The 22189-nt window shown below is 44.4% G+C and overlaps 6 protein-coding genes across 7 annotated transcripts in view; 2 read left to right on the top strand and 4 right to left on the bottom strand.

Moving 5' to 3' along the window:
• Usp10 (ubiquitin specific protease 10) overlaps window positions 1-6022 on the bottom strand; it is a 28259-nt gene extending 22237 nt beyond the window's left edge. Inside the window, exons 1-4 of the mRNA XM_064689720.1 lie at window positions 5655-6022; window positions 4358-4958; window positions 3407-4252; window positions 3118-3352 (exon numbers count right to left, since the gene is read on the bottom strand). Of these exons, the coding sequence (XP_064545790.1) occupies window positions 3118-3352; window positions 3407-4252; window positions 4358-4813 (1537 nt within the window). The 5' untranslated portion in view covers window positions 4814-4958; window positions 5655-6022. The remainder of the gene's footprint in view (window positions 1-3117; window positions 3353-3406; window positions 4253-4357; window positions 4959-5654) is intronic.
• Window positions 6023-6555: 533 nt separating this feature from the next.
• Dci (Dodecenoyl-CoA delta-isomerase) lies at window positions 6556-7803 on the bottom strand. Its single transcript, XM_064689518.1, has 3 exons — window positions 7652-7803; window positions 7138-7584; window positions 6556-7078 (listed from the first exon to the last, which is right to left on the bottom strand). Exons 2-3 carry the CDS (start codon window positions 7528-7530, stop codon window positions 6689-6691), a joined length of 783 nt encoding a protein of 260 aa, XP_064545588.1. The 5' UTR covers window positions 7531-7584; window positions 7652-7803; the 3' UTR covers window positions 6556-6688.
• A 291-nt stretch (window positions 7804-8094) lies between these two features.
• Cep290 (Centrosomal protein 290kDa) lies at window positions 8095-16002 on the bottom strand. Of its 2 annotated transcripts, none has more exons than XM_064689664.1 (13): window positions 14897-16002; window positions 14658-14831; window positions 14178-14591; window positions 13537-14123; window positions 13240-13481; window positions 12098-13138; window positions 11883-12036; window positions 10850-11533; window positions 10147-10782; window positions 9882-10014; window positions 8784-9817; window positions 8407-8725; window positions 8095-8350 (listed from the first exon to the last, which is right to left on the bottom strand). In XM_064689664.1, the coding sequence occupies exons 1-13, from the start codon at window positions 15188-15190 to the stop codon at window positions 8168-8170; spliced, it is 5895 nt and encodes a 1964-aa protein (XP_064545734.1). In that variant the 5' UTR covers window positions 15191-16002; the 3' UTR covers window positions 8095-8167. The 2 variants fall into 2 exon arrangements, with proteins under 2 accessions (XP_064545734.1, XP_064545733.1); XM_064689663.1 differs by having other exon boundaries at window positions 12098-13162; window positions 14897-16001.
• Window positions 16003-16382: 380 nt separating this feature from the next.
• Window positions 16383-18391, bottom strand: Gr61a (Gustatory receptor 61a). The gene is made up of 8 exons (XM_064689775.1): window positions 18223-18391; window positions 17976-18167; window positions 17473-17667; window positions 17250-17416; window positions 17062-17184; window positions 16846-17000; window positions 16533-16785; window positions 16383-16472 (listed from the first exon to the last, which is right to left on the bottom strand). Exons 1-8 carry the CDS (start codon window positions 18389-18391, stop codon window positions 16383-16385), a joined length of 1344 nt encoding a protein of 447 aa, XP_064545845.1.
• On the top strand, window positions 16399-20456 carry Gr64a (Gustatory receptor 64a). Its single transcript, XM_064689852.1, has 8 exons — window positions 16399-16828; window positions 18522-18774; window positions 18914-19105; window positions 19164-19358; window positions 19415-19590; window positions 19657-19937; window positions 19999-20251; window positions 20317-20456. Exons 2-8 carry the CDS (start codon window positions 18585-18587, stop codon window positions 20404-20406), a joined length of 1377 nt encoding a protein of 458 aa, XP_064545922.1. The 5' UTR covers window positions 16399-16828; window positions 18522-18584; the 3' UTR covers window positions 20407-20456.
• Window positions 20457-20467: 11 nt separating this feature from the next.
• Gr64b (Gustatory receptor 64b) lies at window positions 20468-22135 on the top strand. Its single transcript, XM_064689853.1, has 7 exons — window positions 20468-20599; window positions 20656-21045; window positions 21106-21266; window positions 21323-21600; window positions 21663-21828; window positions 21890-21979; window positions 22040-22135. Exons 1-7 carry the CDS (start codon window positions 20560-20562, stop codon window positions 22124-22126), a joined length of 1212 nt encoding a protein of 403 aa, XP_064545923.1. The 5' UTR covers window positions 20468-20559; the 3' UTR covers window positions 22127-22135.
• The last annotated feature ends 54 nt before the right edge of the window (window positions 22136-22189 follow it).

Raw genomic sequence — 22189 nt, 5'->3', positions numbered from 1 at the left:
AAAAACAAGTGTTATACTTTCAACCGTTATACAACTGGTGAGTTACACGCACATTGGATAAAATGGTATCATTTATACAGTTGGAGAGTTGCGGTTTTGTCTAAAGCTCTAAAAATCATCGATCAAAGTTCAGATAATAATAATTTTGTTGACGCCTTATCATATTACCTTGTACTCAAAATACGAGTACTGTGGAGAATGGGACTTGTGTTTTGGTCGTGCGCCACTTTAGCTAAACCTAGAAATCGCAGCCCGATTAAAAAACAGTCGCAACACAGGCCAACAAGATTAGCCAAATCAATAAATAGCGTTTAAATGAGCATTACGAATTATGAGAGCCCTGTAAAAACGCTAGCATTGCGAAAACAGTTACGATTACTTTATGGCATATATCAATCTATCTGTGCACACACTCCACGTGATATCAAAGTATTGACAAAGTCGCGGACGCCAAGTGCTGCGAAAATAACAACAAAATGGCCGTTTAGTCGTTTCGGCCTTTTAACAGGGTAAACACACTCTCACACACATGCACACCCAACTGGACAGCCCAGATATCAATTTTACTTTGGGCCGGGTGCATACTATATGTAAGCCATGTATATATGTATGTGGTGTGATCCACATCGGTTCGCCTTGCTTCACTCTTCCACATGCCGAGCAGTCAGTGGCCAGTGGCCAACAAAAATGTCAATGACTGTGTTTGATAAGGCGGAAGGCAACACTAAACCGGGCGCCATGCATCACACAAATGACCAGTGGGCAAAACGGAGCGAAGAACCAAAGAAAATTAGCAAAGCTTAATAAATGTCCAAACGAATTACGAAGACGCTTGGTAAGCAAAATGTTTGATAAAAGAAATAATTTAGATATGAATTTGACTAAAAATGTACTATGGAATATTTGTATTATACAATTATAAATCTTGCAAGTACCAAAATCTAATGTAAAGTAAAAGTTACACTTGTATTAATTTATATGTGCCTGTGAATATCACCAGATTACATATTTAAATTTATTTGACCTAAAGAACTTATACCCTAAGAAAAAGTAATTCGCACATTAGTCAACACTCGAAACTTAGTTTCAATCAGCAATTTTCAAGTGTTGTAAAGCGCAAGACAAGCGCATAGTGTACCCGGTTTGAGAAGTGTGTAGCCTATAACAATGCACATGCGCCACAAATGCAACAGTAAGTGGAGCACGACGTTGACGTATTATGACCACTGTATACAAAGACTGTCGATTGATAAGCTTGAAGAATACAAAACAAGAACAAAGAACAAACAGAGAGCGACGTCGTCCACTTGCACAGCTGATTAGTGGCAGAAACGGATAGTCGTCGAGAACTATATATATGTATATATGTATATACATGCACAAGTATGTTAAAACGATGTCTCGACAATAAACCAAACACCTGTTAAGAGCTTTTCCCCTAGCTGCAGTTCCTCATGGCAGACATTACAAGCACTTGGCCAGAACCAATTGAATCGAGACAGCTCACAACAAGCGCTTAGCAACAACACGAATAATTCGCCCCGAAAGAGCAGCCACAGCAATTAAACAAAAGTATAAAAAACAACAATAATTGCCAACTATCAGCACAACGAACTTTAAATACCCTTGTGGACATATGACATAGTGTTTTGATACTCAAGCTTTGTTTCCGTCTGTTTCTATTTGTTCCATATAATATAGTAGTCTGATTTTAAGGGAATAGGAAAGTATGGAGAATAGTTTCTTCATAATTGCTGATTTGGTCACGATATCTTGAACACATATACATTTGCACAAATACATTATACCCTTTTTACCAATTTTCAATGGGTTCAGAGTATACAAATTTTTCCATACAAAAACTCATCCCGAAGTTGTTAAGACTTTGCTCATAGATAGGGAACATTGTAAAGCGCGTAAATGCCAAGTTAGGATAAGTTATTTTACAAAATTAATTTTTTAACCGATTCCTCATATTGTGATAGGATTTCGTTCATACATAACAAGTAGGAAAATTAACAATGGACAACGTTGTTCATGGAAGAACTTAATTTATGACCGATCGTTCCTATGTCACCTATTTGTAACCTATATAAAATACACACAGACATACATTTCTATATCGACGTACATGACTATATCGGTTATTAATATGTGCTTTGTACTTTATGGTGTCGATGACATTGAGTTCTATGCGTTACACATTTTGCGACATAATTATAATACCCTCTACAAAGGGGTATACAAGAAAGAAAAAACTGGAAGACGTCGCAACGACGTCCTATACACGTATCATGTGATGTTTTGGGTACACCTGACACAAACGCAGCTGGGGTTCCCCTAGCAACATCAACCATAAACTAGGCGCACGCAGAGCGCCAAAGACGAAAGAAGAATCAGCACAAATAGCATATGACAAACACGACGAAGTATTTAAGCGACAATAACAAAATGTATCGAATTTTCAAAACAAAAATAAAAGCACGACTTGAATAAAGTGTATAACTAAAAGCATAAAGAACTCGAAAGTATTATCTGATATTAATTAAAATATGTAAACGAATTGATGCGATAGAAACTTGAATTTTTTATAAACAAACTGAATGCCGTTTTTTGAAAATTTACAAGGCGAGCTTTTTGTTAATCTGTTGGCATAGTCATAGTATCTGACAGTCTTTTCAAGTCTCATAAGACTTTCGCAAATTGAGACATAAACAAAGAATACGAGTATTGAAAATAAACAATTTTTATACAAGTTCATTGTTTTATCGAATCTTTAGAAGGTTCTTTATCAATGCGCATTTATATAATCACATTACTTGTCCGGAATGCTATCTCATATCAACAGAGGCGGACATGAATATTCATTTCATTTGAAAAACAGTCTATGAAGTAATTTGAATTTTCATTCAGACACATAAAAGATACTGGAGACATGCCTGATTAAATCAAAATTGATAATATACCTAACAAAGGTTATCGCAAATCGTTCATTATTCGGGGGAAATTATTATATAAATAGAAAAAAAAACATTATCAGTTATCCGGTGGTATCGAAACAGGCCCCACGTATAAAACGCAGCTTATCAGTGAAAATAATCAATTGTTGGCACTTACCCAATGCTTCCTGTGGGACTTGTGGGGTGGGTGTTTCCGTTTGAGGAGGATGAGCTGGCAGCTGTTGCTGCTGATGCTGTTCGATACAAATTGTTGGCTGCGGCTGCGGTTGAATGATATGATGTGGAGGGGCTGCCTGTACCAGCATTGTCGGCGGCTGAGCATCAGGCAGTGTCCAAGCGACAGGTATGGCACCAACGGGCGCAGCTCCACAGTCCGACAGTTCATCATCATACTAGAATAGTAAAAAGTTAATGAAGACAATTCGCTATGCAAGTTGTGCGCCTACCTGTGGCACTGGACCGGCTACTGGATGCATTGCTTGTAGGGGCGCGAGCTGACCATCATCGTAGATCTGCATAACACCCATTTGCTGCTGGATCTCGTGTATTTGCTGGGTATCGTAAATGGGATAGTTGGGACTCAACATGCTGGACGTTTCGGAGGAGGCCAGCGAGGAACTATTGTGGTTGAGTTCATCGCCATTCGCTTGCGCCACTTCCGGATAATCTTCGGCATACATATGTGCTGGATGCCACAACTGCGCCTGCCGCTCATCAACAACGGCGCCCTGGGCTTGGCCACCGTCGTCGGACACGTATTGATACTCGGACTGGGGCAACACTTGCTGATAGAAATAGCCGCCCATGTAGTTGTACATCTGTGCTCCATTGTACAGTGGCATATGTGAAAAATACAGAGGCGTGCCCGTGGCCTGATGTGCAGCAGCTGCTGCATTTGGCGGAGCTTGTATTGGGCCATGATGCGGCGCAAAGTATGCGGCCTGATATCCGCCATATGCAGCGTACGGCTGCGGCGCATAGTAGGACATTGGCTGCAACTGTGCCTCTGCCGACGGTGGTGGTGCCAATTGCTGACCCATCTGATCCGGCTGCAATTGCATGGCGCTTGGCGCGGGGCTTGCGCTCTCTGGTGGTAGCTGTTGCTGTGGGGGTTGCAACTGCAGTTGCTGTTGCATGTGCCGCTGTCCGTGATAATCATTGCGACGTTGTCCACCACCGCCGCGTCCACGGCCACGTCCACGACCGCGTCCACCCATACCGGACGGAATGTGCCCATTCGGATTAATCTGGTGGAGCGGGATTGGCGGTAGCTGTTGCATTAACGGATTGCCCTGCAAGACAAACAGAAAAGTTGAAATTTATTTAATCAAATTTTTTTGCCCCCGCCAGATGGATTAAGTCAATTAACATTTCAGACTAGCGGGTCCAAAACTCACCTGCTCCGGTGGCAGCTCGCCATGTGCACTCACATAATGGGGTGGAGCTCCGCCCCCTGGCATATAGGTGTGTGGCCAGCCATGGAGATTCACATTGGCGGTCACATTGTTCACAAAAACATTGTTGGGTATGGGCGCTGGTATCATCGCAGAATGATGGAACACAGGACCGTGTGCGCCTTGCGACATGTGTGGATGATGCGCTCCATATGCAGCTGGCATATGCAGAGTTTGTGGCTGTTGATTGTAGACGGGCACAGAAGTCAGAGTGCTACCGTTGTTGTTGGATGGTGAGACAATGCTGTTGTTGGTATTGTTAATGGGCGGCGGCTGTGGCGTCGTTGGTGTCGACACTGGCGTCGCTGCTGGCGGCGGTTGTTGCTGCTGTTGCTGTTGCTGCTGTTGCTGTTGCTGCTGTTGCTGCTGCTGGGCAACCGGCTGCGTTTGCTGCGCCATAATTGGAACGACTGCGCTACACTTGCAACGCAGTTGACAACTCTGACGACTGTCGGTGCAATTGAATTGGTTTTGGCGTTTCTGAACGTAACTCAGGATATGCACAGCACATGAACACTACTAACGCCAAACATTGAAGTTTTTACTGTGAAACAATAAAAAGAAAAATGTTAGCAAACGAAGCGCCAAAATTTGAGGTTAGGTCGGACAACCGCAAAACATCTGGCAACACCGCACAGCTGTCGGGCCCCAGCAAGAAGCACAAAACACAAAAAGGCAAATAAACACCGAGAGCAAGTGCAAGAGAGAGCGAGAACGAGTGTGGCCATACTGTACCGGGTGGGGTGACAGCCCCGCAAGACCCTTCTACGAACGAAACTGGCGTTCAAGTGTCAAAAATATATAATTCAAAACAATACGATTTTGCATGTCCACGCTTAAAGCCGGCTGGCAAAAAAAATTCTTGGCTAACGTTTGACACACAAATACACCCACAATAATTCACACAAGATGTACGCACATACAAACACATACACACACACACCTGTACAACAGGCACCGCACTACGTCACTCAACTGGGGAAAAAAAAGTAATAAAGTTGCAGCCTGTAGACGACGCTTTTAATAAATGTCGAAATTCTAGCTAATTCGCATAGACTGCGTAACTTAAGCATGTAAATGCACGCATTCCAATGTCCAATGGCGGCGTCAGCGACCGGACCCATCGAAGCGAACACCACGTTGACGGCAAAAGAGAGCGCGGCGGAATGTGCCGCAGGGAGGGGTTGGGGGCGAACGGGCAGCAACACTAGGGCAAGAAAATAAGTGTGCGGTGACTTACCTTTAATGGTCAGGCAATCGTAATTCAGTTCTGTAGCAAATCTTTCATGTTTTATGCGTGCGGGCGGCCTTTTGACAGAGCGACTGGCGGCTACTGCCAATGAATAATACGCGTTTTAGTTTCACTTGCCGCGGCACTTTTTTTTTCTTTCTTAATGACACGACGAATTCTGTAGGCAATTTTTCCACTACGCTTTTGTCGCGTCGGCTGCTGATCTAATTAACACTGTTGCTCCCTGCTTGCGCCACCCGCACACGCACTAGTATGGAAATCTGTATTATACAAATTGTTAGCGCTTGCACAAACACTTAATTATTTTATTTGCATGTGCAACAAAAAAATTCTTTTATTTCTTTTCTTTTGCTAGTGGTGACAGTGTGACCTGTTAACCAACAGCAATCTTAACAGCGACTAAATAATAACATTTTCTCAAACTGTTAAATAACAGCGTGAGCGAAATTTTTCCTGAAAAAAGGTGCCGCTACTAACCGTGTATGTGCTTTTTCAAGACTAAATAACTTAAAGTTTAGTTTTTTTGAAAGCAAGGCTAATAAAAAAGTTGTTTTAGAACAAGGACACAGACTCGAGTTCAAAATTAACAGATGCAAGTCGGCTCCACACGCAGTCTTAAATTGCTGATCCAGAGATGGTGCGTAATAACAGAAAAATAACAGATGGACGATGACTGTGTTATTCAAGAACAAATCGATAACACAAATGGTCTTTGATTTTAAAAATGTAATTTTATACGATAAAAACTTGCATATTTCGAACTAAATATGGTTTCTATTGTTTTTCTTTATTTTTATTGCAAATATGCTGTTTTAAATTGGGCTCTGAAAGTTAATTAGAAAAACTGTCCACATTCAGTGTGGTCGTATTAATGTATCGATATGTTAAGTATTGGTCCAATTAGAATGTTTAATGTGATGACCTATCGTTACCTACGTACATAATGGGAAATTTACCTTTGGTTTTTAAAATATATATTTACAGAGTCAAATACATAATTGTAATGCAATTGAATTCTCAAATTAAAGCTTTGACTTGCGCATGGCAAAATTGATTATGGCTTGCATGCACTCATCGTCGTACATTCGTCTGAGCAGCGCTTCACACTCCGCATCATTGGCACGGACAAGATTATCCCGCAATCCTAGCTGAATAAGGCGCTTACACTCCCGCATCGAATTGGGAGGCAGTTCAGCATACTGTCGAATCTTTGGCCATACCACGGATTCCAATTCACTTAGTTTAAAGATGTGGGAAACGAAATTGAAATGGTAGGCTTCCTGGGCAGAAAGTTTCTCATTTAGCACCAGCATCTCAGTAGCCTTTGATCGACCCATGATCAGTGGGAACATAAAGCTGGAGCAGGCCTCTGGCACAAGACCGAGTTTGCTGAAGGGCGTTAGGAAATAGGCCTGAAAAGCAACAGCAACAGGTTAAATTATAATTAAAAAACAACAACTTATTGCCAAACCTTTTCGGCACACCAGGCCACATCGCTGAGCCCAACAATGGTGGAGCCTATGCCAATGGCCGGTCCATTGACCAGCGAAAAGATGAGCTTGGTGCAATTTATAAAACTGTTAACCATAGCTTTGAATGTTGCATTTGATTCCTTGAAGTAGGCATCCATGTCACTGATTTCAGAACTCTGGGACAAATCATTGCCGGCGGTAAAGAAATCACCGACACCGGTAAACACAACAATTGTCACGCTTTCATCCTCGTTGACAGCGTCCAAAACACGCGTCAATTCTTTGTATCCATTGTAGTTTAGACAATTTTTCTTTCGAGGATTATTGAATTTAACAACGAGAATTTTGCCCTCCTGCTGGACGAGTAGGTGCTTATAACCTTCGTACGGCATTCTTCGTTTACGTATTCAGAGGTCGCCGGTAAGATATCAAATGATTTGGTTATGCTACATTGTAAACAAAATTAATATTAATAAAATACAATAAAGTGAGTCAAAATACAATGTAACTCACAGCAATGTTATTTATACTCTTGTACATTGCATTTATTCAACACAACAGCTTATTCTTAACTGAGAGCGAAGTCCAAGAACATATGAATACAAATCTAATCGAGATTTAATAGCTCAGCTCATTTTATGCCCCGTCCAATAATAATAATAAGTCCACAGGTTATATTAAGTAAGGTCGACAAGGTGCTGCCGTCTCAGAGAAATCAGAGGTTCTCTGACGTCACGAGATTATCTTTTAAAAGCCAATGGTCTGGCAACGCTACAAGCTACAATTTTAAACTAACAAATGTTTTACTAGCAGTTATCGTTTCTTGTTTTAATAAATCGATAATGTACCGCAATGTAGCGGATCTCAATGCAGACATGTATAATCTTGTCGTCAGAGCGTTACCCTTTAATAGGTACAGCTTTTCAGGTTGGCAACGCCATTAAAAACAATTTGAATTTAGGACATTAATAACTAGCGTTTACCTTCTTATTGCTTACTTTTTGTACAACATTTAACTTAAGACTAAGGCTATTCGCTAATTTCATCAATAACGGGCACATTCTGCAGCTCTGAGCATTTGCGCTTCCAAACCGAGAGCTGCTCTCTCAACACCTTCTCCTTGGCAGCGGCGCGGGTCAGCAGAACTTTTGCTTTTTGCAATAACTGAGTCTTCTTCATCAGCTGCTCCTTAATGTATTTCAACTCCTCATCCTGGATAAGGGAGTGAATATAAATCAGATTGCCTTTAGTTATTATTCATACGCTACCTTTCCACTACTGCTGCGCTGCTTAAGTTCCTGCTGCAGTGCAGCGATTTTCTCCAACGCATCCGCATGCAGCTGTTGGAGTCGCGCCAGCTCCGACATTACTGACAGTGAGTCAGTCGAGCTACGCGACTCTGTGGAATTTCGGCCATCTTTAAGGAACTTATTCTCCGAACGCAACTTCTCCACCAGATTGCGCAGCGAGAGAATCGTGTGCTCCGCGGACTGGCCCTGGTGCGTGTTGACCTTAAGGCCGCTGCACTTGCACAAATCACGGCGTGACTCGGTGCGTGCCATCTCCTCCTTAAGTGCAAGGATGTAGCTGAAAGGGAGTCGAGGTTAAGCAATAGATCTGAGCAGGATATCTGCGCTGCACTTACTCCTCCAGATGCTTAATGCGTTTCTGTAGTCGGTCGCTGCTATCGCCCTGTCGCAGAAGATCCGTGTCCAGCTGTAATTGCAAATTGCGCGCTTCCAGGCGTATATTCTGTGCCTCCAACGCTTGGCAGCGTTCTTGCAGCTTCTCCAGTTCGGTGGTTAACGCATTGCTACCACGCCCCTCCAGCTCCATGGCAATGATCTTGCGCTGTTGCATCTCAATGCGCGCCTTGAGTGCCTCAATTAACTCCGATTGGCCTTGCTCATAGAAACTGTGGTGACCAGAATGCGGCTGGGATTGATTGTGAGCCGGCGAGCTGCACTCGCTGCTTGGACCCGTATACGTTTCCGGACTCTCCGACGGGGAGGGCGTAAACTTTGCCGCGCCCACATGCTGCAAATTGGGGCAGGACGGAGCACGACAACATTTCAAACTATTGTGGGCATTGACACTAGCTGTTGTTGATGTCGTCGTTGTACCTCCGGTTCCACCCTTGCCCAACTTCGACTCAAGCAGATGTTTGTCCTTCTCTAGACGGGCTATGGTTGTGCGCGCCGCCTGAAGCAGCGTGCGCGTCTTGTCCAGCGCCAGCTCTGTCTCGTCAAGCTTACTCTTGAACTTATCGGCCTGCTGCTGCCATCGCTTTTGCTTCTCCCAGAGGCCCACCTCGTTGGCGCTTCGCGTGCGCTTGGCCTCCAGCAGGGTTTGCTGGCGCTGCAGCTGCGCACGCGAATCTTCCAAATCCAACTCCAGCTGCTGTATGCGCTTTTGCAGATTCTCGTTCTTAACGCGCGCATTTAGTTCCGTTTTGATGGATACCACCGGACGCTTCAGCAGCTGCTGGCGCAGTGATTGGCTCAAATCGCGCGCCTGTTTCTCGCGCTGTGTGACATTGGTCAGCTGTCGACGCAGTGCCTCCATTTGGGTGTGATAGATCTTGTTGGTGGCCTCGATACGATTCAGATCGGCGGCCAGTTTTGCGATCTGATCCGCCGAGTAGTTGGAAGTGTCGTTGATATATCGCTGTTGATCGTCCTGTGAAAAGGAATAAGACGTGGAGTGAATCACGCCTTGAAATAATCTTGAACATTATACAAACATGGAAGTTCTTAAGCGTGTCCATCAGATCACGGATGTGTTTGTCCTTCTCCTCCAGGAAGTCCCGCAGCTGCTCTAGCTCAGGATTGCTGGTGCTCTCCATGCATTTCTCTCGATCCTGGCAGAGTTTTAATCTGTTGAGTAAAACAAAAGCTTAAGGCTGTATTGAAGCGTTTTTGCAGTTAAAGGTAAGTTAAATTTGAAGCATTTTTTAAATAAATTAAATATTGACTTTTCTTTCTTTTATAGCTTAGTTAAGGACTCACTTTTCCCTCAGTATTTCCACTTCTTCCTCGCGTGTCACCAGACTCTGTTCGCAGTAGCTCAGTTTGTCCTTAAGCTCTTTGATTTGCTTGTGCAGGGTGGGCAGCTCCTTAAGCTCCTCTGTATCCTGTTTCTCTTGCTCGCCCGCTGCCTCATCGGCAACAATAACTACAGAGGCCTGCTGCTCGATCTCCTCCTGCTCTGGCTGCTGCGGACTTCTATCCACGGAGCTATGCTCAAACATTTCCTCAATTTTTTCATCGGTCAGTTCGTTGAGGGAATTCTCACTCGTCTGGGCACCGACAGCGCCAGGCGGCTTGTGCAGTTCCAGTTTGGCTTTCAAATCCAAGATTTCCAAGTCTTTGGTCTTAATGTTGAAATTCAAATTGTTAACCGTGGCCTTCAGTGTTTCATTCTCAGCTGTTTGCTTTGTGATCAGTAGTTGAGATTGTTCCCTTTCCGTTTGCAGTAGGTCCTGAAACTTTTGTATGGACTGATCCTTCTCCAGCAGGAGCGTGTGAAAGGAGAGAATGGTCTTCTCCACAACGCCGCTGTGTTGACTATCGGATTCGCTACCGACATTGGTCGTCTCCAGCTGCTTGCCCAGCTCCTCAATGCGCTGGTTTGCTGCCTGCAGACTGCTCCAAGAGGAAAGTATTATATCAACATATAAAATTCACAGTTCTAATCTTTTGATCAACTTACTCTGCCCGCGTTTTTTGCAGCTCCTCATCAGCCTTGCGGTATTCCTGCGCCGTTTGCACACCTTGATGCTGCTGCTGTTGTGTTTTATTGCCATTTGTTTGGACTGCCGTCTCCAACAGCTGCACTGCCGCATCCTCAGTTTGTGTGGTCGTATCGTGGCTGGATAAGCGCCTTTTCGGCGATCCAATAGGCGATGACTGGCGATCTATAAGCTGTGCTGTGCGCCGCATGGCAGGCACTGGTGCTGCTGCCTCCGTATTGGTAGCCACATCGACGCTCGCAGCTTCTGTACGCTCTCCGTTCGGCTGTCCAAACAACGCCTCAATCGTTTGCCAGTGCTCCGACTCGGCGGCATGCTGTAAACGCAGCTCGGTCAGCTCCTGTTGGAGCTCCGCATGCTTAACCTGCAGACTCTCGCAGCGCTGTTCCAGCAACCGGGTCTGTGTCTCCGATTTGATAAGCTTAATCAGCTGCTGGGAATTCTCTTCGTTGGGAGACAATTTTGACAGCACCGCCTGCAGCACGTGCTCTACAAGCGCCGAGTTGTCGCCAGACTGTTCCACTTGCTGCTGTTCTCTTAGTCTGTTGAATTTCTGATGCGCGAACACAAAATTGGTAAGGAAGATCAGGGGTGTGAATTTGGCATATTTCTCCTTGAGGGTAAACAGCGAACGCTGCAAGAATCTGTAAGCAAAAAAGTAATCACAAGATAAAACACTTGACTAAAAGGCAACAAGAAAATTCGGGCAATCGCTAGATGATCGTAGGGCTACCTATGGGTATTATAGGGTATTATAATTTTGTCGTTAAATATGTAACGCATAGAACGGACATCTCCAAGCCCATATAGTGTGAATATTCTTGATCAATATCAACATCCGAGTTGATACAGTCAGGCCCGCCATTCTGTATCTACTTATAACTAATCTCTCTGTTTTAAAGCTATCACGAAACTAAACATAGATCCGTCTTTGTGTTGCACGCTTGCTTTAGTTACTCACATCGTGACCCAATCCAACCCATGTTAACTTACTTCTGTTTAATATCGCTGTTGTTTCGTTCCAGCTGGAAGTCCTGTTGTGTCTGTGCCGTCAGACGCTCCGCTGCCTGCAATTGGGTATTTAAACTTTCCACGTCCTGCTGCAAACGCTTGCGTTCCAGTTCCAAGCGAGCAGTTTCCGCTTTGGCTGTAAAATAATGGCAATGGATCAATATGAACTGCCTGTATTTATGCGAAGCATCATCCACCTGTGTCCAAGTCACGCTGCATTTTGGCTAGAACTAGCTTGTCGTTGGAGCTGCTTTGTAGATCCGACACCAGATGACGCAAATTGATGTGGTTATCGGTTATTTCGTTGAGCAGCTTCTGCTGCGACTGTATCTGCGCATTGGCTACCTGCAGCAGACCCTCGAGCTGTTTGTTCTCCCGCTGCAGCTCCGCCTGCTGAGCCTGCCATGTGGCCAGAGTCTGTCGCTGTTGCTCAAACTCCGCAGCCGTCACATAATCCAGCTGATAGCTGTCTCCAATGATGCCGTAATCCGCACAAATATCCGTAAGCTTCAGTTCGCCCAGCAGCTGTTCCATGGCCTGCGCCAGCTGCATACTGAGTATGGCGTTCCGCTGCTCCAGCTGTTGCCGTTCCTCCGTCGTGCAGAGATGCGTTCGCTGCACTGTGCTCAACTGAGCGCACTTGGCAGCCAGCTCGGACTTCAGCTGTTCCAATTGTTTTTGTAGGTCAGCTGTGTTCTCAATGTGACGTAGCTCCTGTCGCTTCGAGTCAGACAGCAGCTGATCGTAATCCTCTCGCATATAGCCATAGGATCTGCTCTGCTCTTGCAGCTGCTTCTCCAGGCTGATCATCTGCTCGTGCAGCTCTTGATTGCAACGTATCAGCTCGTTACCATCGGCGGACATGTGCAGACGCAGCTCGTCGTAGTGCTTGCGCAGAATGGCCAGCTCCGCTAGCTCGGCGGAGCCAGGCCTAGGTTTTTCCAGCTCCTGTTCCGTAATGACAGGTAACTGCAGTCCCTCGGCTACCTCATTCGGTGTAGTTGGTCGCGTGGCCGAATCAATAACCATTACTTCCGTCTGCTCCTCCGGCATTTCAGATATATCCCGCATGCTGTGTACCGAGGACAACTCGCCGGTTTCTGACTCGCTGGCATTTTGCTGCAACAACTGGCATAGCGCCTCCTCGCGAGCCTTCAGCACCTGCAGCTGGCTGTTGAGATGCGGCATGGCTGAGCCACTGGGCAGTGCTTCAATGAGACGCCGCAACAGCTCCGAATCTATGGTGATGTGTTCCGAGGTGGCTTTAAAAATTTAAGAGGATAACATTTAATCCATGGAGCAAATGAATGCTTTGCTCTGCCCTCTATCGTTAACCTACCATCATATTCCCGCAGCTTCTCCAGTATCTCATACATGCCCATGCGCAGCGTTTCGTTCTCGGCCAGCACATCCTCGTATTTGGTTTGCAGTTCGGAGCTGGCAGCACCGTCACCCTGGCCACGACGTGGTGAATTCTCTAACGGCGCGCTTGGTGGCAACTCGCCAACTTCACTGGGCTGATGCAGTGACTCGTCCAGCCTCTGGGGCTGTTCTCCGTTCTGCAGCTCCAGCAGCTTGCGTCTGTAAATTGCTGGCTTGATTAAAGGACACGGACATGGTCTCATCATGGACTCACCGCAGCTCACACTTATCCAGCTTTAATTGCAGTCGGAGCTCCTCGGAGGTGCGCAGCTTCAGCGTTAACCTCTCAATCTGCTTGTCCTTGTTGCGCTGCTTGGCACGCACATGCTTGGATAGGACAACAACATCGTCAGGTATGTTTAGCCTTCGTCGCAGCACAGCATTCTCCTGTTCCAGCTCGTGCATGGCATTTAGCTCCTGGGTGTAGCTACGCAGCTGCTTATCCCGCTCGGCCAGCTTTTGCTCGAGCCCGGAGCAACGACGCAGCGCCGGAACGAGGCCATCCTCGCCACGTTTATATGCTTCCAAGGCATTGAGGGCGTGCAGCGCCTGCTTGGCCTTGAGCACATTGTCCTGCTCGGAGCTGTCGAGCAGCTCGGATAGCTGCTGCGACCGGGCATTTGCCACGCGCAGACGCTCCTCAATTAGCTGGCAGCAGGCGCGCGGTTTTTGAGGATTCTTTGCGCCCTCGTGCTGCACGCACAACTGATTCATTACCTTTGTGGAGCTCACCATCTCATCCGTCATGGATTTCAGCTTGTCCTCAAGCATTTCAATGCGTTTTTCACGTAATTCCAGCAGCTGGAAGATTAAAATTGAAAGAGACGTAGAAAGTGGGGAGACATGGGCACCTACATGTCGCATATTAATCAGCTCATCGTCTAGCGGACTCTGTTTGCTGCTGGAAGTGGATTCCAGCGTGCTTTGGCCTGAAGTCATCTGCTCTGTCCTCTTATGCAACTGTTCTAGTTCCTTATCCTTTTGGTCTAACAGCTGCTTCCAGCTGAGCACTTGGCTTTCATACTTATCCAGGAATTGTCGCATTTCTAGCTCCTGCTTTTCGCGCTCATCCTCCAGGAAGGTGATGTTGCCCTCAAGTCGCGCGATTTCTAAACCCTGTTGCTGCTCGCGCAGCATCAGTGATTTCCGCTCCTGCTCCACTTGGGCAATGTCTTGCGAGATCTGCAGCAGGTTCGTTCTGATCTGCTGCAGCTCCTGCTCGTGCATCACTATGGTCTTTGACTGGGCGATATTCTGATTTTGCAGTGTCTGCAGCAAGAATGTTGGGAATTGGGTAAACAAAATCCAAGTCAAAGGTGAGACCAAAACTCTTACCTCGATTTCCCGCAGAAGCCGTTTAATGTGCTTGTTTTTGGTGTCGATGTTGTGCAGCAGATGTTCTTGCTTATCCAGCTCAGACAGTGGATCCGAGGAGTCCTTGTCACTGGCCTCAGCCTGCTGGGCAGCTTGCTGCAGTTGTTGCTGTTGCTGCTTGATCTCCACGCCCAACTGTTTAATTGTATTTTGGAATAATTCCAATTGTTTTTTCTGCTCTTGTTGATTCCAAGACTCACCTCCTTGTTCTTCTGCTTTAGGGCATCTCGTTCATTCTCTAGCTTCTGGACCATGCGCTTCAGCTTCTCGTTTTCATCCTGCAAACGTCGCTCACCGCTCTGCTCGTATTTCTGCGCCAGCTGCCCTTTGTACTCCAAGACGGCCAGGGTCAGTTCGAGTGTCTTGCGCAGCGACCTCTTGGGCAGCTCCTCTATCGTCTCCGCCAGCTCCAGTAGCGTCTCGTATAGCTCGTGCTTTTGCCGGGCACTGAACTCGCGAAACCTTCGCACAGATACAGTCTCTGGTATCTCCATGCTGGCTCATGCCTGTATCCAGCTCTCGTCTCGTGCAGCTTGCGTGCGTTATGGCGGTTCGTTGCGTTCTGAGCGAGTGAAAATTTCTGATTTGCTGCAAAGTGCTCAAAGCGCTCGCTTTTCATTTTTCTACGTTTTTTTTTTTTAATGCTTGTGCCAGCCGTTGCCATGACAGCTCGGTCAAAACAAACCCGCTCTCGGCTCTGACGCTGGCTCCGAGTCCCGGGGTTGGCCGCGCCGACGACGCCGACTGACTCACGTGCTAAAACGGAAACGGGGTTGCCGGCGACTGGTAATCACTAGCGTTTGTTTTTGTTGGCATTTTGTTTTGCTACCAGCTTCGGTTGTTCTATGCATGTGTGTATAAAGTTTTTTGACAGGATAATTGCCTCCACAAACGGGCAATGCCCTTCCCGAGGTGGGGGCGTGGCTATAAACAATTGCAGGTAACCAGGAAAGTGTTAATTGGCAAAGTGTCAGTGTCAAAGCAATGCGCGAATTGAAAAACCATTTCGAATTAGAAACTTTTAGTCCCTGACGCTTCCTTTGTTCTTCGGCTGCTCCTCCGCCCGCTCTCTGACAGCTCGTTGAGTTGGCGTAACAATCACTGCACAGTTGTCAGATTTACATTTGTCTAAATAATTGAAACTAATGGCAAACGACTTCGGTTACCCCCAATTTGTGGATTCCCGCCCAAATGTGAACAGTCGCACTTGCCCGCAATTCCCGAAAATTGAAATAATATTTTACATGCCAGTTGGGATAACAGCATAGACCTTTATTAGCTCGACACTGGAAATCTGTTAAGCTAAAGTCATAATTAACATATAGGCAAAAGATTAATTAAATAATTTTTTTTTTATTTTACTATATTGATAGGAAAATATTATTCGTTACAAACTGTAATATTTAAGCAGGTTGTATAGCCTTGTAAAGAGTTTTATAATTTTGTCACGAAATGTGTGACGCATAGAGGGAGACGTTTCCGACTCTATAAGGTATATATATATTTTATTAATGCTAGTCTCTATTTTTAGGATCTTATTAATGCTACCCCCTCACCACAGGTTCGTCTGACTTTGCATCAAGAACATATGTTGGAATCCGCTGGATCGGACATATTTCTACAGGGTATTTAATCTTCGTTGTGCCGAATATAGGCGTTCTTTATGTAATTTTATAACCTCCCATTTCAGACACACAATGCGGGTAGATCATTCTTGTTGCTCTTGGCATCCAGTTGTAAAAGCATAAACTCATAGTACACCAGCGTAGTCATCATCTAAGAAATGCATAACAATATAATTAAAACAAATCAATAGCAATTAAGAGCGAAACTCACTCCAAAGAAGCTTCTGCGTGTCAGGTGGAACAGACTCAAGCCGGAGAGTCCTATATACTGGCTCCTTATCTGATGGGTGAAACGCTGCACTTCCTCGGTCCAGTAATCGCTGGGCACCATAGTTAGCACCGTTAGGGGTAGCAACGATGCTTCGTGAATTCTGGAGGCGCACAAAAAGACGGCGCAGGTGCGGCCCAACAGAAAGAGCAAACTATACCAGAAATATGCATAATTGACGGGATAGCGTAGTTTGCTGTAAAACATATTCGAAACTAAGGATATCTCCTAGAATGACTGTGAGTAAAAAGCTTACGTAAAAATAGTTAATAACTTATTGCATATAAAGTAAATGTTGTTTAAACAGGAAAGCAACACAATATGCGATATATTGGTCTCAACCAGATCCATAAGTTCACATAAGAGTATGTGATGCATGCGTATTTCATGCCACACAGCATCAGGCACATGCTGCAAAAATAACAAAATAAGTCAAAGAAATATATGGAATATTATATAGTACAGCTCTTACTTGATATGCGAGAGCCAAAACTCGGTTTGCCAACTGTTGAAAGCGTTCGGCCAAGCCAATGCTTATCAAAATTATAAACATGTCCATAAAGTTCCAAATGAAGGTGAAGGTGCCATTCAAAAACTGAAAATTAAAACCAAATCCTTACATAAGTTTCAGTTAAGAAACCATAATAAAGTTACACCTACAAACGCATAGAATATAAAGATGGGATTGTAGGGCAACATTTCAAAAATATCCGCAAATTCCCTCTTCATATACCCGCTGAATGGTATATCCGTTACGTTTGTCTGACAATGCACAATTTGCATGCGATAATTATAATAGCTGGATGCATAATATAGGCAGTGCTCAACTAGAAAAAACCAAAAATTTTAAAGAAGTTTAAGTGCTGGCAAAATTGAAACTTACCCAACGTCAGGCAACCCAATGAACATCCAGTAATAAGTAGTTTACGGCGTAGGCTATGTTTCGTTGTCGTATAGGGTGGGAAAAGCATTATTATATCTATACCGCTCCAGGGCACTATTAAACGGTTCCAGCAACGCGCCAAACAAATGAAATTCAAACAGATTATCATTCCGCTGCTAAAAAATACGACGCCCACTGTGGAAGCAAATAAAAAAATTAGATTAAAAATGCATTTTGTACTCTTTCTAAAATATGCCACAAAGACGCTCTTTTGCTCTCTTTATCTCTAATATAGCCTCTCTATGCGATTTTCATAATGTCAAATAAAAATGATGTTGTTTAGTCTGTTCACAAGTGTGTGTTTAGAGCTAGAGTGCACATTATCTCTTCCATCCCCACTCTAACAAGGGAACCTTTCTATGCGATTTTCATGATCTTTAAAATTCTGCCTACATCAAATAAACTCTAATTTATTAGCCCCAATAAAGTGTATTCTATCTTACCAATATTCTTGGCATTAATACCGCCTTGAAACAGTTTTGTTGCTAAACGGATTGTCTTCACACCACCCAACAGCAAAAAGATCACCGAAAAGCACGTGCCCGAAGAACATAATTGAAAAGTGACCATCTGAGGATTAAGACTCAGCACATTTGCCAAGGGCATCATGCCAAGAACTTGCGCCAGGCACAAATCTGTGAAATGACAGAAGTAAAATATCATATTGTTGATACCAGAAAATCTACATACATGGCCTTATGGCACGGTGAAACGTATCCAGTTGCTCGAAATCCTCAACATTACCAGCACAGCGCCATTTTTGGTCTATTACAGCACGTTGCCGCCGGCGCTTGGCCTTCTGTAACCTCAAAATGTTTGGCTTCCGTTCAAAAGAATGTTTACCCGCAGCTTGCCGCATGTTGACTGAGTTCTGATTGCCGCGTTGATAGCGACTTTTTCCCACCAACTTCTAATTATTGTTTACAACAACGGACTCCCACACACGTGAGATAACTGGGTTTTTTTTTAAATGCAATTTCCTTTTGCAGTGTGACCAGCAAATTTTTAACTGGTGTCATGCATAGACGCAGGCGCTCCGTCTCAGTGTCCAAATGGCCAGCAACATGGAAGGACAGCCAGGTTGGAAATTGCGGCACATGTTCGGCAAAAAGCCGAAACAGGTGGATGAAAATTCCCCAACCAAGCAAACAGTCGAGGGGAATTTCGATTTCAATGTTATCAAAAGCGAGAAACCAACGGATTATGCTAATCAAGAAATATTTCATCGCGCTGTTTATCCCAGTAAGTAAAAACTATGTTCTAAATGACTATAAACAGACTTCATATGCTCCTAAATATTTGGAATGAAGACTACTGTTGAGCTCCTCTAAAGACGGTATCTAATTATAATATTATTCCTTATCGGATTCTTATTTTTCAGTCATGTTGGTGGGTCAGTGCTTTGCGTTAATGCCTCTAAGTGGCATCTGGAACCCAAGTCCGCGTCATGTTCGTTTCCGATTCAAATCTCTGCAAATGATTACCGCGCTGGTTTTCATGGCGGCCGCCTCGGTGCTGACACTTGGCATGCTGAAGCATTTGCTTAGGATTGGCGTTACAGCGAACAACTTTGGTTGGTATTAGCCGCAGACAAGTTAACAAAAACTAATGCCCTTTCCAATTTTCTATAGTGGGCCAGGTGTTCTTTACCTGTGTACAGTGCGCTTGCATTTTATTCATAGATTTGGCGCGTCATTGGCCTTCACTTATACGCTACTGGACGCGCCAGGAGTTGGTCTTTACCAAGCCACCCTATGAGGTGCTCAAAAGAAACCTCAATCAGCGTGTGCGACAACCTGCTCTCATCATTATAGCCATGTCGCTGGGTAAGAACTTGGCTAAGGCTATTTGACCACTAGATAATCAATTGTTTCGATTCCAGTTGAGCATAGTTTGTATCTTGCCTCTGCAATAGTTAGCTATCAACAACGCATACATATCTGTTCCAAAACTCACAATAGTACAGTAGACGCATCCTTTGACGATTATATAAAAAACAACTATATATATGTGTTCCAAGTGCTGCCCTATAACCGTTTCATAGCTGTCTATATTCTGGTAATTTGTATTTTTTTGTTTTTAATTTTTATATATTAATAGATTACTGTCCCTCATTTGCAATAGCTGGTAAATGGCACCTGCACTTTTATATGGAACTACATGGATCTTTTTATCATGATGATCAGCAAGGGCTTGGCCTATCGCTTTGAACAAATTTCGAAGCGTATTCGCCAGCTAGAGCATGAGAATCAGGTGCCGGAGACCACATTTATCGAGATACGCGAACACTATGTACGCATGTGTGAGCTACTGGAGCGTGTGGATAATGTTCTGTCCAGCATCATTCTATTATCCTGTGCGAATAACTTATATTTTATATGCTGTCAGCTGCTAAACATATTCAAGTGAGTGTTGCAATCCAGCTTAGCAGCTAAGGAGTATCCTAAGATTTACATTTCCTTCTAGCAAATTACGTTGGCCCATCAATTATGTGTACTTCTGGTACTCCGTGCTGTATCTGGTGGGTCGCACAGCTTGTGTGTTCCTCACAGCAGCCACCATCAATGATGAATCCAAGACTGCGCTGACCGTGCTGCGTCGTGTGTCCAGCAGGAATTGGTGTGTCGAGGTGGAACGCCTGATATTCCAAATGTCCACACAAACGGTGGCATTGTCCGGCAAGAAATTTTATTTCCTAACACGCAGGCTACTTTTTGGGGTGCGTATAGGTGTAAAGTCTTACATTTATTTTGTGCTAACAATACTTGGCTCCCCTATATTTAGATGGCCGGCACTATAGTTACTTACGAGCTGGTGTTGTTGCAATTCGATGAACCCAACCGCCGCAAAGGCTTGTTGCCCTTGTGCGCCTGAAAAATGGCAACAACAATTATAATTTGTCATGCCGGCTGACAGTCGCCCACAATTATCTTTAAATTATTGTAAATAGTAGCTGCTAAATTGACACGCCCACTCATTGCCTGCACGTACACAATTCGCTTAAGAGTTGACAGTCAGTTTTTGACCATGCCACAGGGCGAAACATTCCATCGCGCTGTCTCAAAAGGTACCTACATGATTCAAGCTCTAGTTCGACAGAATTTCAATATTTTCCTTGTTCAGTGCTTTTTATCTCACAGATCTATGCACTGCTGCCTGTGAGTAATATACGGTCCCAGCAGGTGGAGAATATTCAATTCAAATGGCTAAGTCCGCGCACATTTTATTCGGCAATTATATTGATACTCAACCTTTGTGAATTTGGTGCCGTTTTGAATCATGTCAGCAAGGTGGGCGTCACCTTTCACACGTCCAGCTCGCTGGCCCTATATATTGTCTGCCTGCTGGAGCATATTTTCTTCTGGAGATTGGCATTTAACTGGCACAGCATCATGAGCCACTGGCACCGTGTGGAACAGCTTTTTCTTAGCGTACCCTATCGCTTCTATAACGAGTATAAAATGAAGCGTCGCATCCACATTGTTTTCGGTCTGATCATGTCATCGGCCCTAGGTGAGTTTTATGGTATTATGTTATATTATAATTACTGTCTGGAGTTTGTTGTGTTTGTAGTGGAGCATTGCCTGCTGTTGGCCAACTCTACCCATTTAAGCAGTCTGGAGCGCACACAATGTAAAATCAATGTGAGCTACCTGGAAATCATCTACAAATGGGAGCGTCCACATCTCTATTACATACTACCCTATCATATCTGGTTAATGCCAATACTTGAGGTGATTCTCTCTAGTTGTTTAATATGGTCTGGCATTTATGCTCATGATACTTGCAGTGGCTCAATCAGACTATTGCCTATCCGCGCTCCTTCACCGATTGCTTTCTCATGTGCATTGGCATTGGGCTTGCGGCGCGTTTTCATCAGTTGCATCGCCGCATTGACGCCGTGCATAGAAAGGTGATGCCTGACATATTTTGGACGGAGGTGCGACAACATTATTTGGCATTGAAACGTCTCGTGCGACTGCTCGATGGAGCCGTAGCACCACTCATGCTTTTAGCCTTTGGAAATAATATGTCATTCATATGCTTTCAGTTGTTCAACAGCTTCAAGTGAGTTGGAACCGTGTTTGATTATTATTGTTGAGCTGAAAGTCGTCTTTTATTGTAAACAGAAACATCGGTGTAGATCTTATTGTAATGCTGGCATTCTGGTACTCGCTAATTTTTGCTATATTACGCACAACCTTAACTATATTTGTGGCATCTTCAATTCATGATTTTGAGCGCAAAATTATAACCTCACTACGTGATGTACCCGCCAAGGCGTGGACTACAGAGGTAAGAGATCTATATTAATTAATTTTTTCAGCTTCATTTTAATAGCGTTTGTGCTGGGCAGGTGCAACGCTTTAGTGAGCAGCTGGGCAATGATATGACCGCATTATCTGGCAATGGATTTTTCTATGTCACGCGTCAACTTGTGCTGTCTGTGAGTGGACCAAATAAGTCCATATAACTGGAACAGCTCTAAAGCCTTTACTTATTGCAGATGGCCACAACAATAATCACTTATGAGCTCATGATATCGGATGTCATTAACCAAGCAACAATCAGGCAAAGAACCGTCTACTGCTAAATCCTGTTTAATCTCATTTGCCGATCTTACTTAACTAAAAATACATAAATTAATATCCGTCTA

This window comes from Drosophila montana, unplaced genomic scaffold, assembly GCF_035044405.1.
Source record: "Drosophila montana isolate Dmon_TW-CO22-7 unplaced genomic scaffold, ASM3504440v1 contig_3218_1, whole genome shotgun sequence".
NCBI classification, from domain to species: domain Eukaryota; kingdom Metazoa; phylum Arthropoda; class Insecta; order Diptera; family Drosophilidae; genus Drosophila; species Drosophila montana.
This window is presented reverse-complemented; position numbering and strand designations above follow the sequence as displayed.

Bases quoted from the DNA above. Each gene is read 5' to 3' on its own strand.
- Dci (XM_064689518.1), bottom strand. From the start codon at position 7,530: ATGCCGTACGAAGGTTATAAGCACCTACTCGTCCAGCAGGAGGGCAAA. The intron at 7,079-7,137 runs GTTTGGCAATAA...GTTGCTTTTCAG, and splicing joins TGGCCTGGTGTGCCGAAAAG to GCCTATTTCCTAACGCCCTT.
- Cep290 (XM_064689663.1), bottom strand. From the start codon at position 15,190: ATGGAGATACCAGAGACTGTATCTGTGCGAAGGTTTCGCGAGTTCAGT. The intron at 14,124-14,177 runs GTAGGTGCCCAT...TTAATCTTCCAG, and splicing joins AGCTGATTAATATGCGACAT to CTGCTGGAATTACGTGAAAA. The intron at 12,037-12,097 runs GTGGATGATGCT...ATTATTTTACAG, and splicing joins GCAGCGTGACTTGGACACAG to CCAAAGCGGAAACTGCTCGC.
- Gr61a (XM_064689775.1), bottom strand. From the start codon at position 18,391: ATGCGGCAAGCTGCGGGTAAACATTCTTTTGAACGGAAGCCAAACATT. The intron at 17,001-17,061 runs GTAAGAGCTGTA...TTATTTTTGCAG, and splicing joins TTTTGGCTCTCGCATATCAA to CATGTGCCTGATGCTGTGTG. The intron at 16,473-16,532 runs GTGAGTTTCGCT...TGCATTTCTTAG, and splicing joins CACGCAGAAGCTTCTTTGGA to ATGATGACTACGCTGGTGTA.
- Gr64a (XM_064689852.1), top strand. From the start codon at position 18,585: ATGGCCAGCAACATGGAAGGACAGCCAGGTTGGAAATTGCGGCACATG. The intron at 19,106-19,163 runs GTTGGTATTAGC...AATTTTCTATAG, and splicing joins CGTTACAGCGAACAACTTTG to TGGGCCAGGTGTTCTTTACC. The intron at 20,252-20,316 runs GTGCGTATAGGT...CCCTATATTTAG, and splicing joins CACGCAGGCTACTTTTTGGG to ATGGCCGGCACTATAGTTAC.
- Gr64b (XM_064689853.1), top strand. From the start codon at position 20,560: ATGCCACAGGGCGAAACATTCCATCGCGCTGTCTCAAAAG. The intron at 20,600-20,655 runs GTACCTACATGA...TTCCTTGTTCAG, and splicing joins CCATCGCGCTGTCTCAAAAG to TGCTTTTTATCTCACAGATC. The intron at 21,046-21,105 runs GTGAGTTTTATG...TTGTGTTTGTAG, and splicing joins GATCATGTCATCGGCCCTAG to TGGAGCATTGCCTGCTGTTG.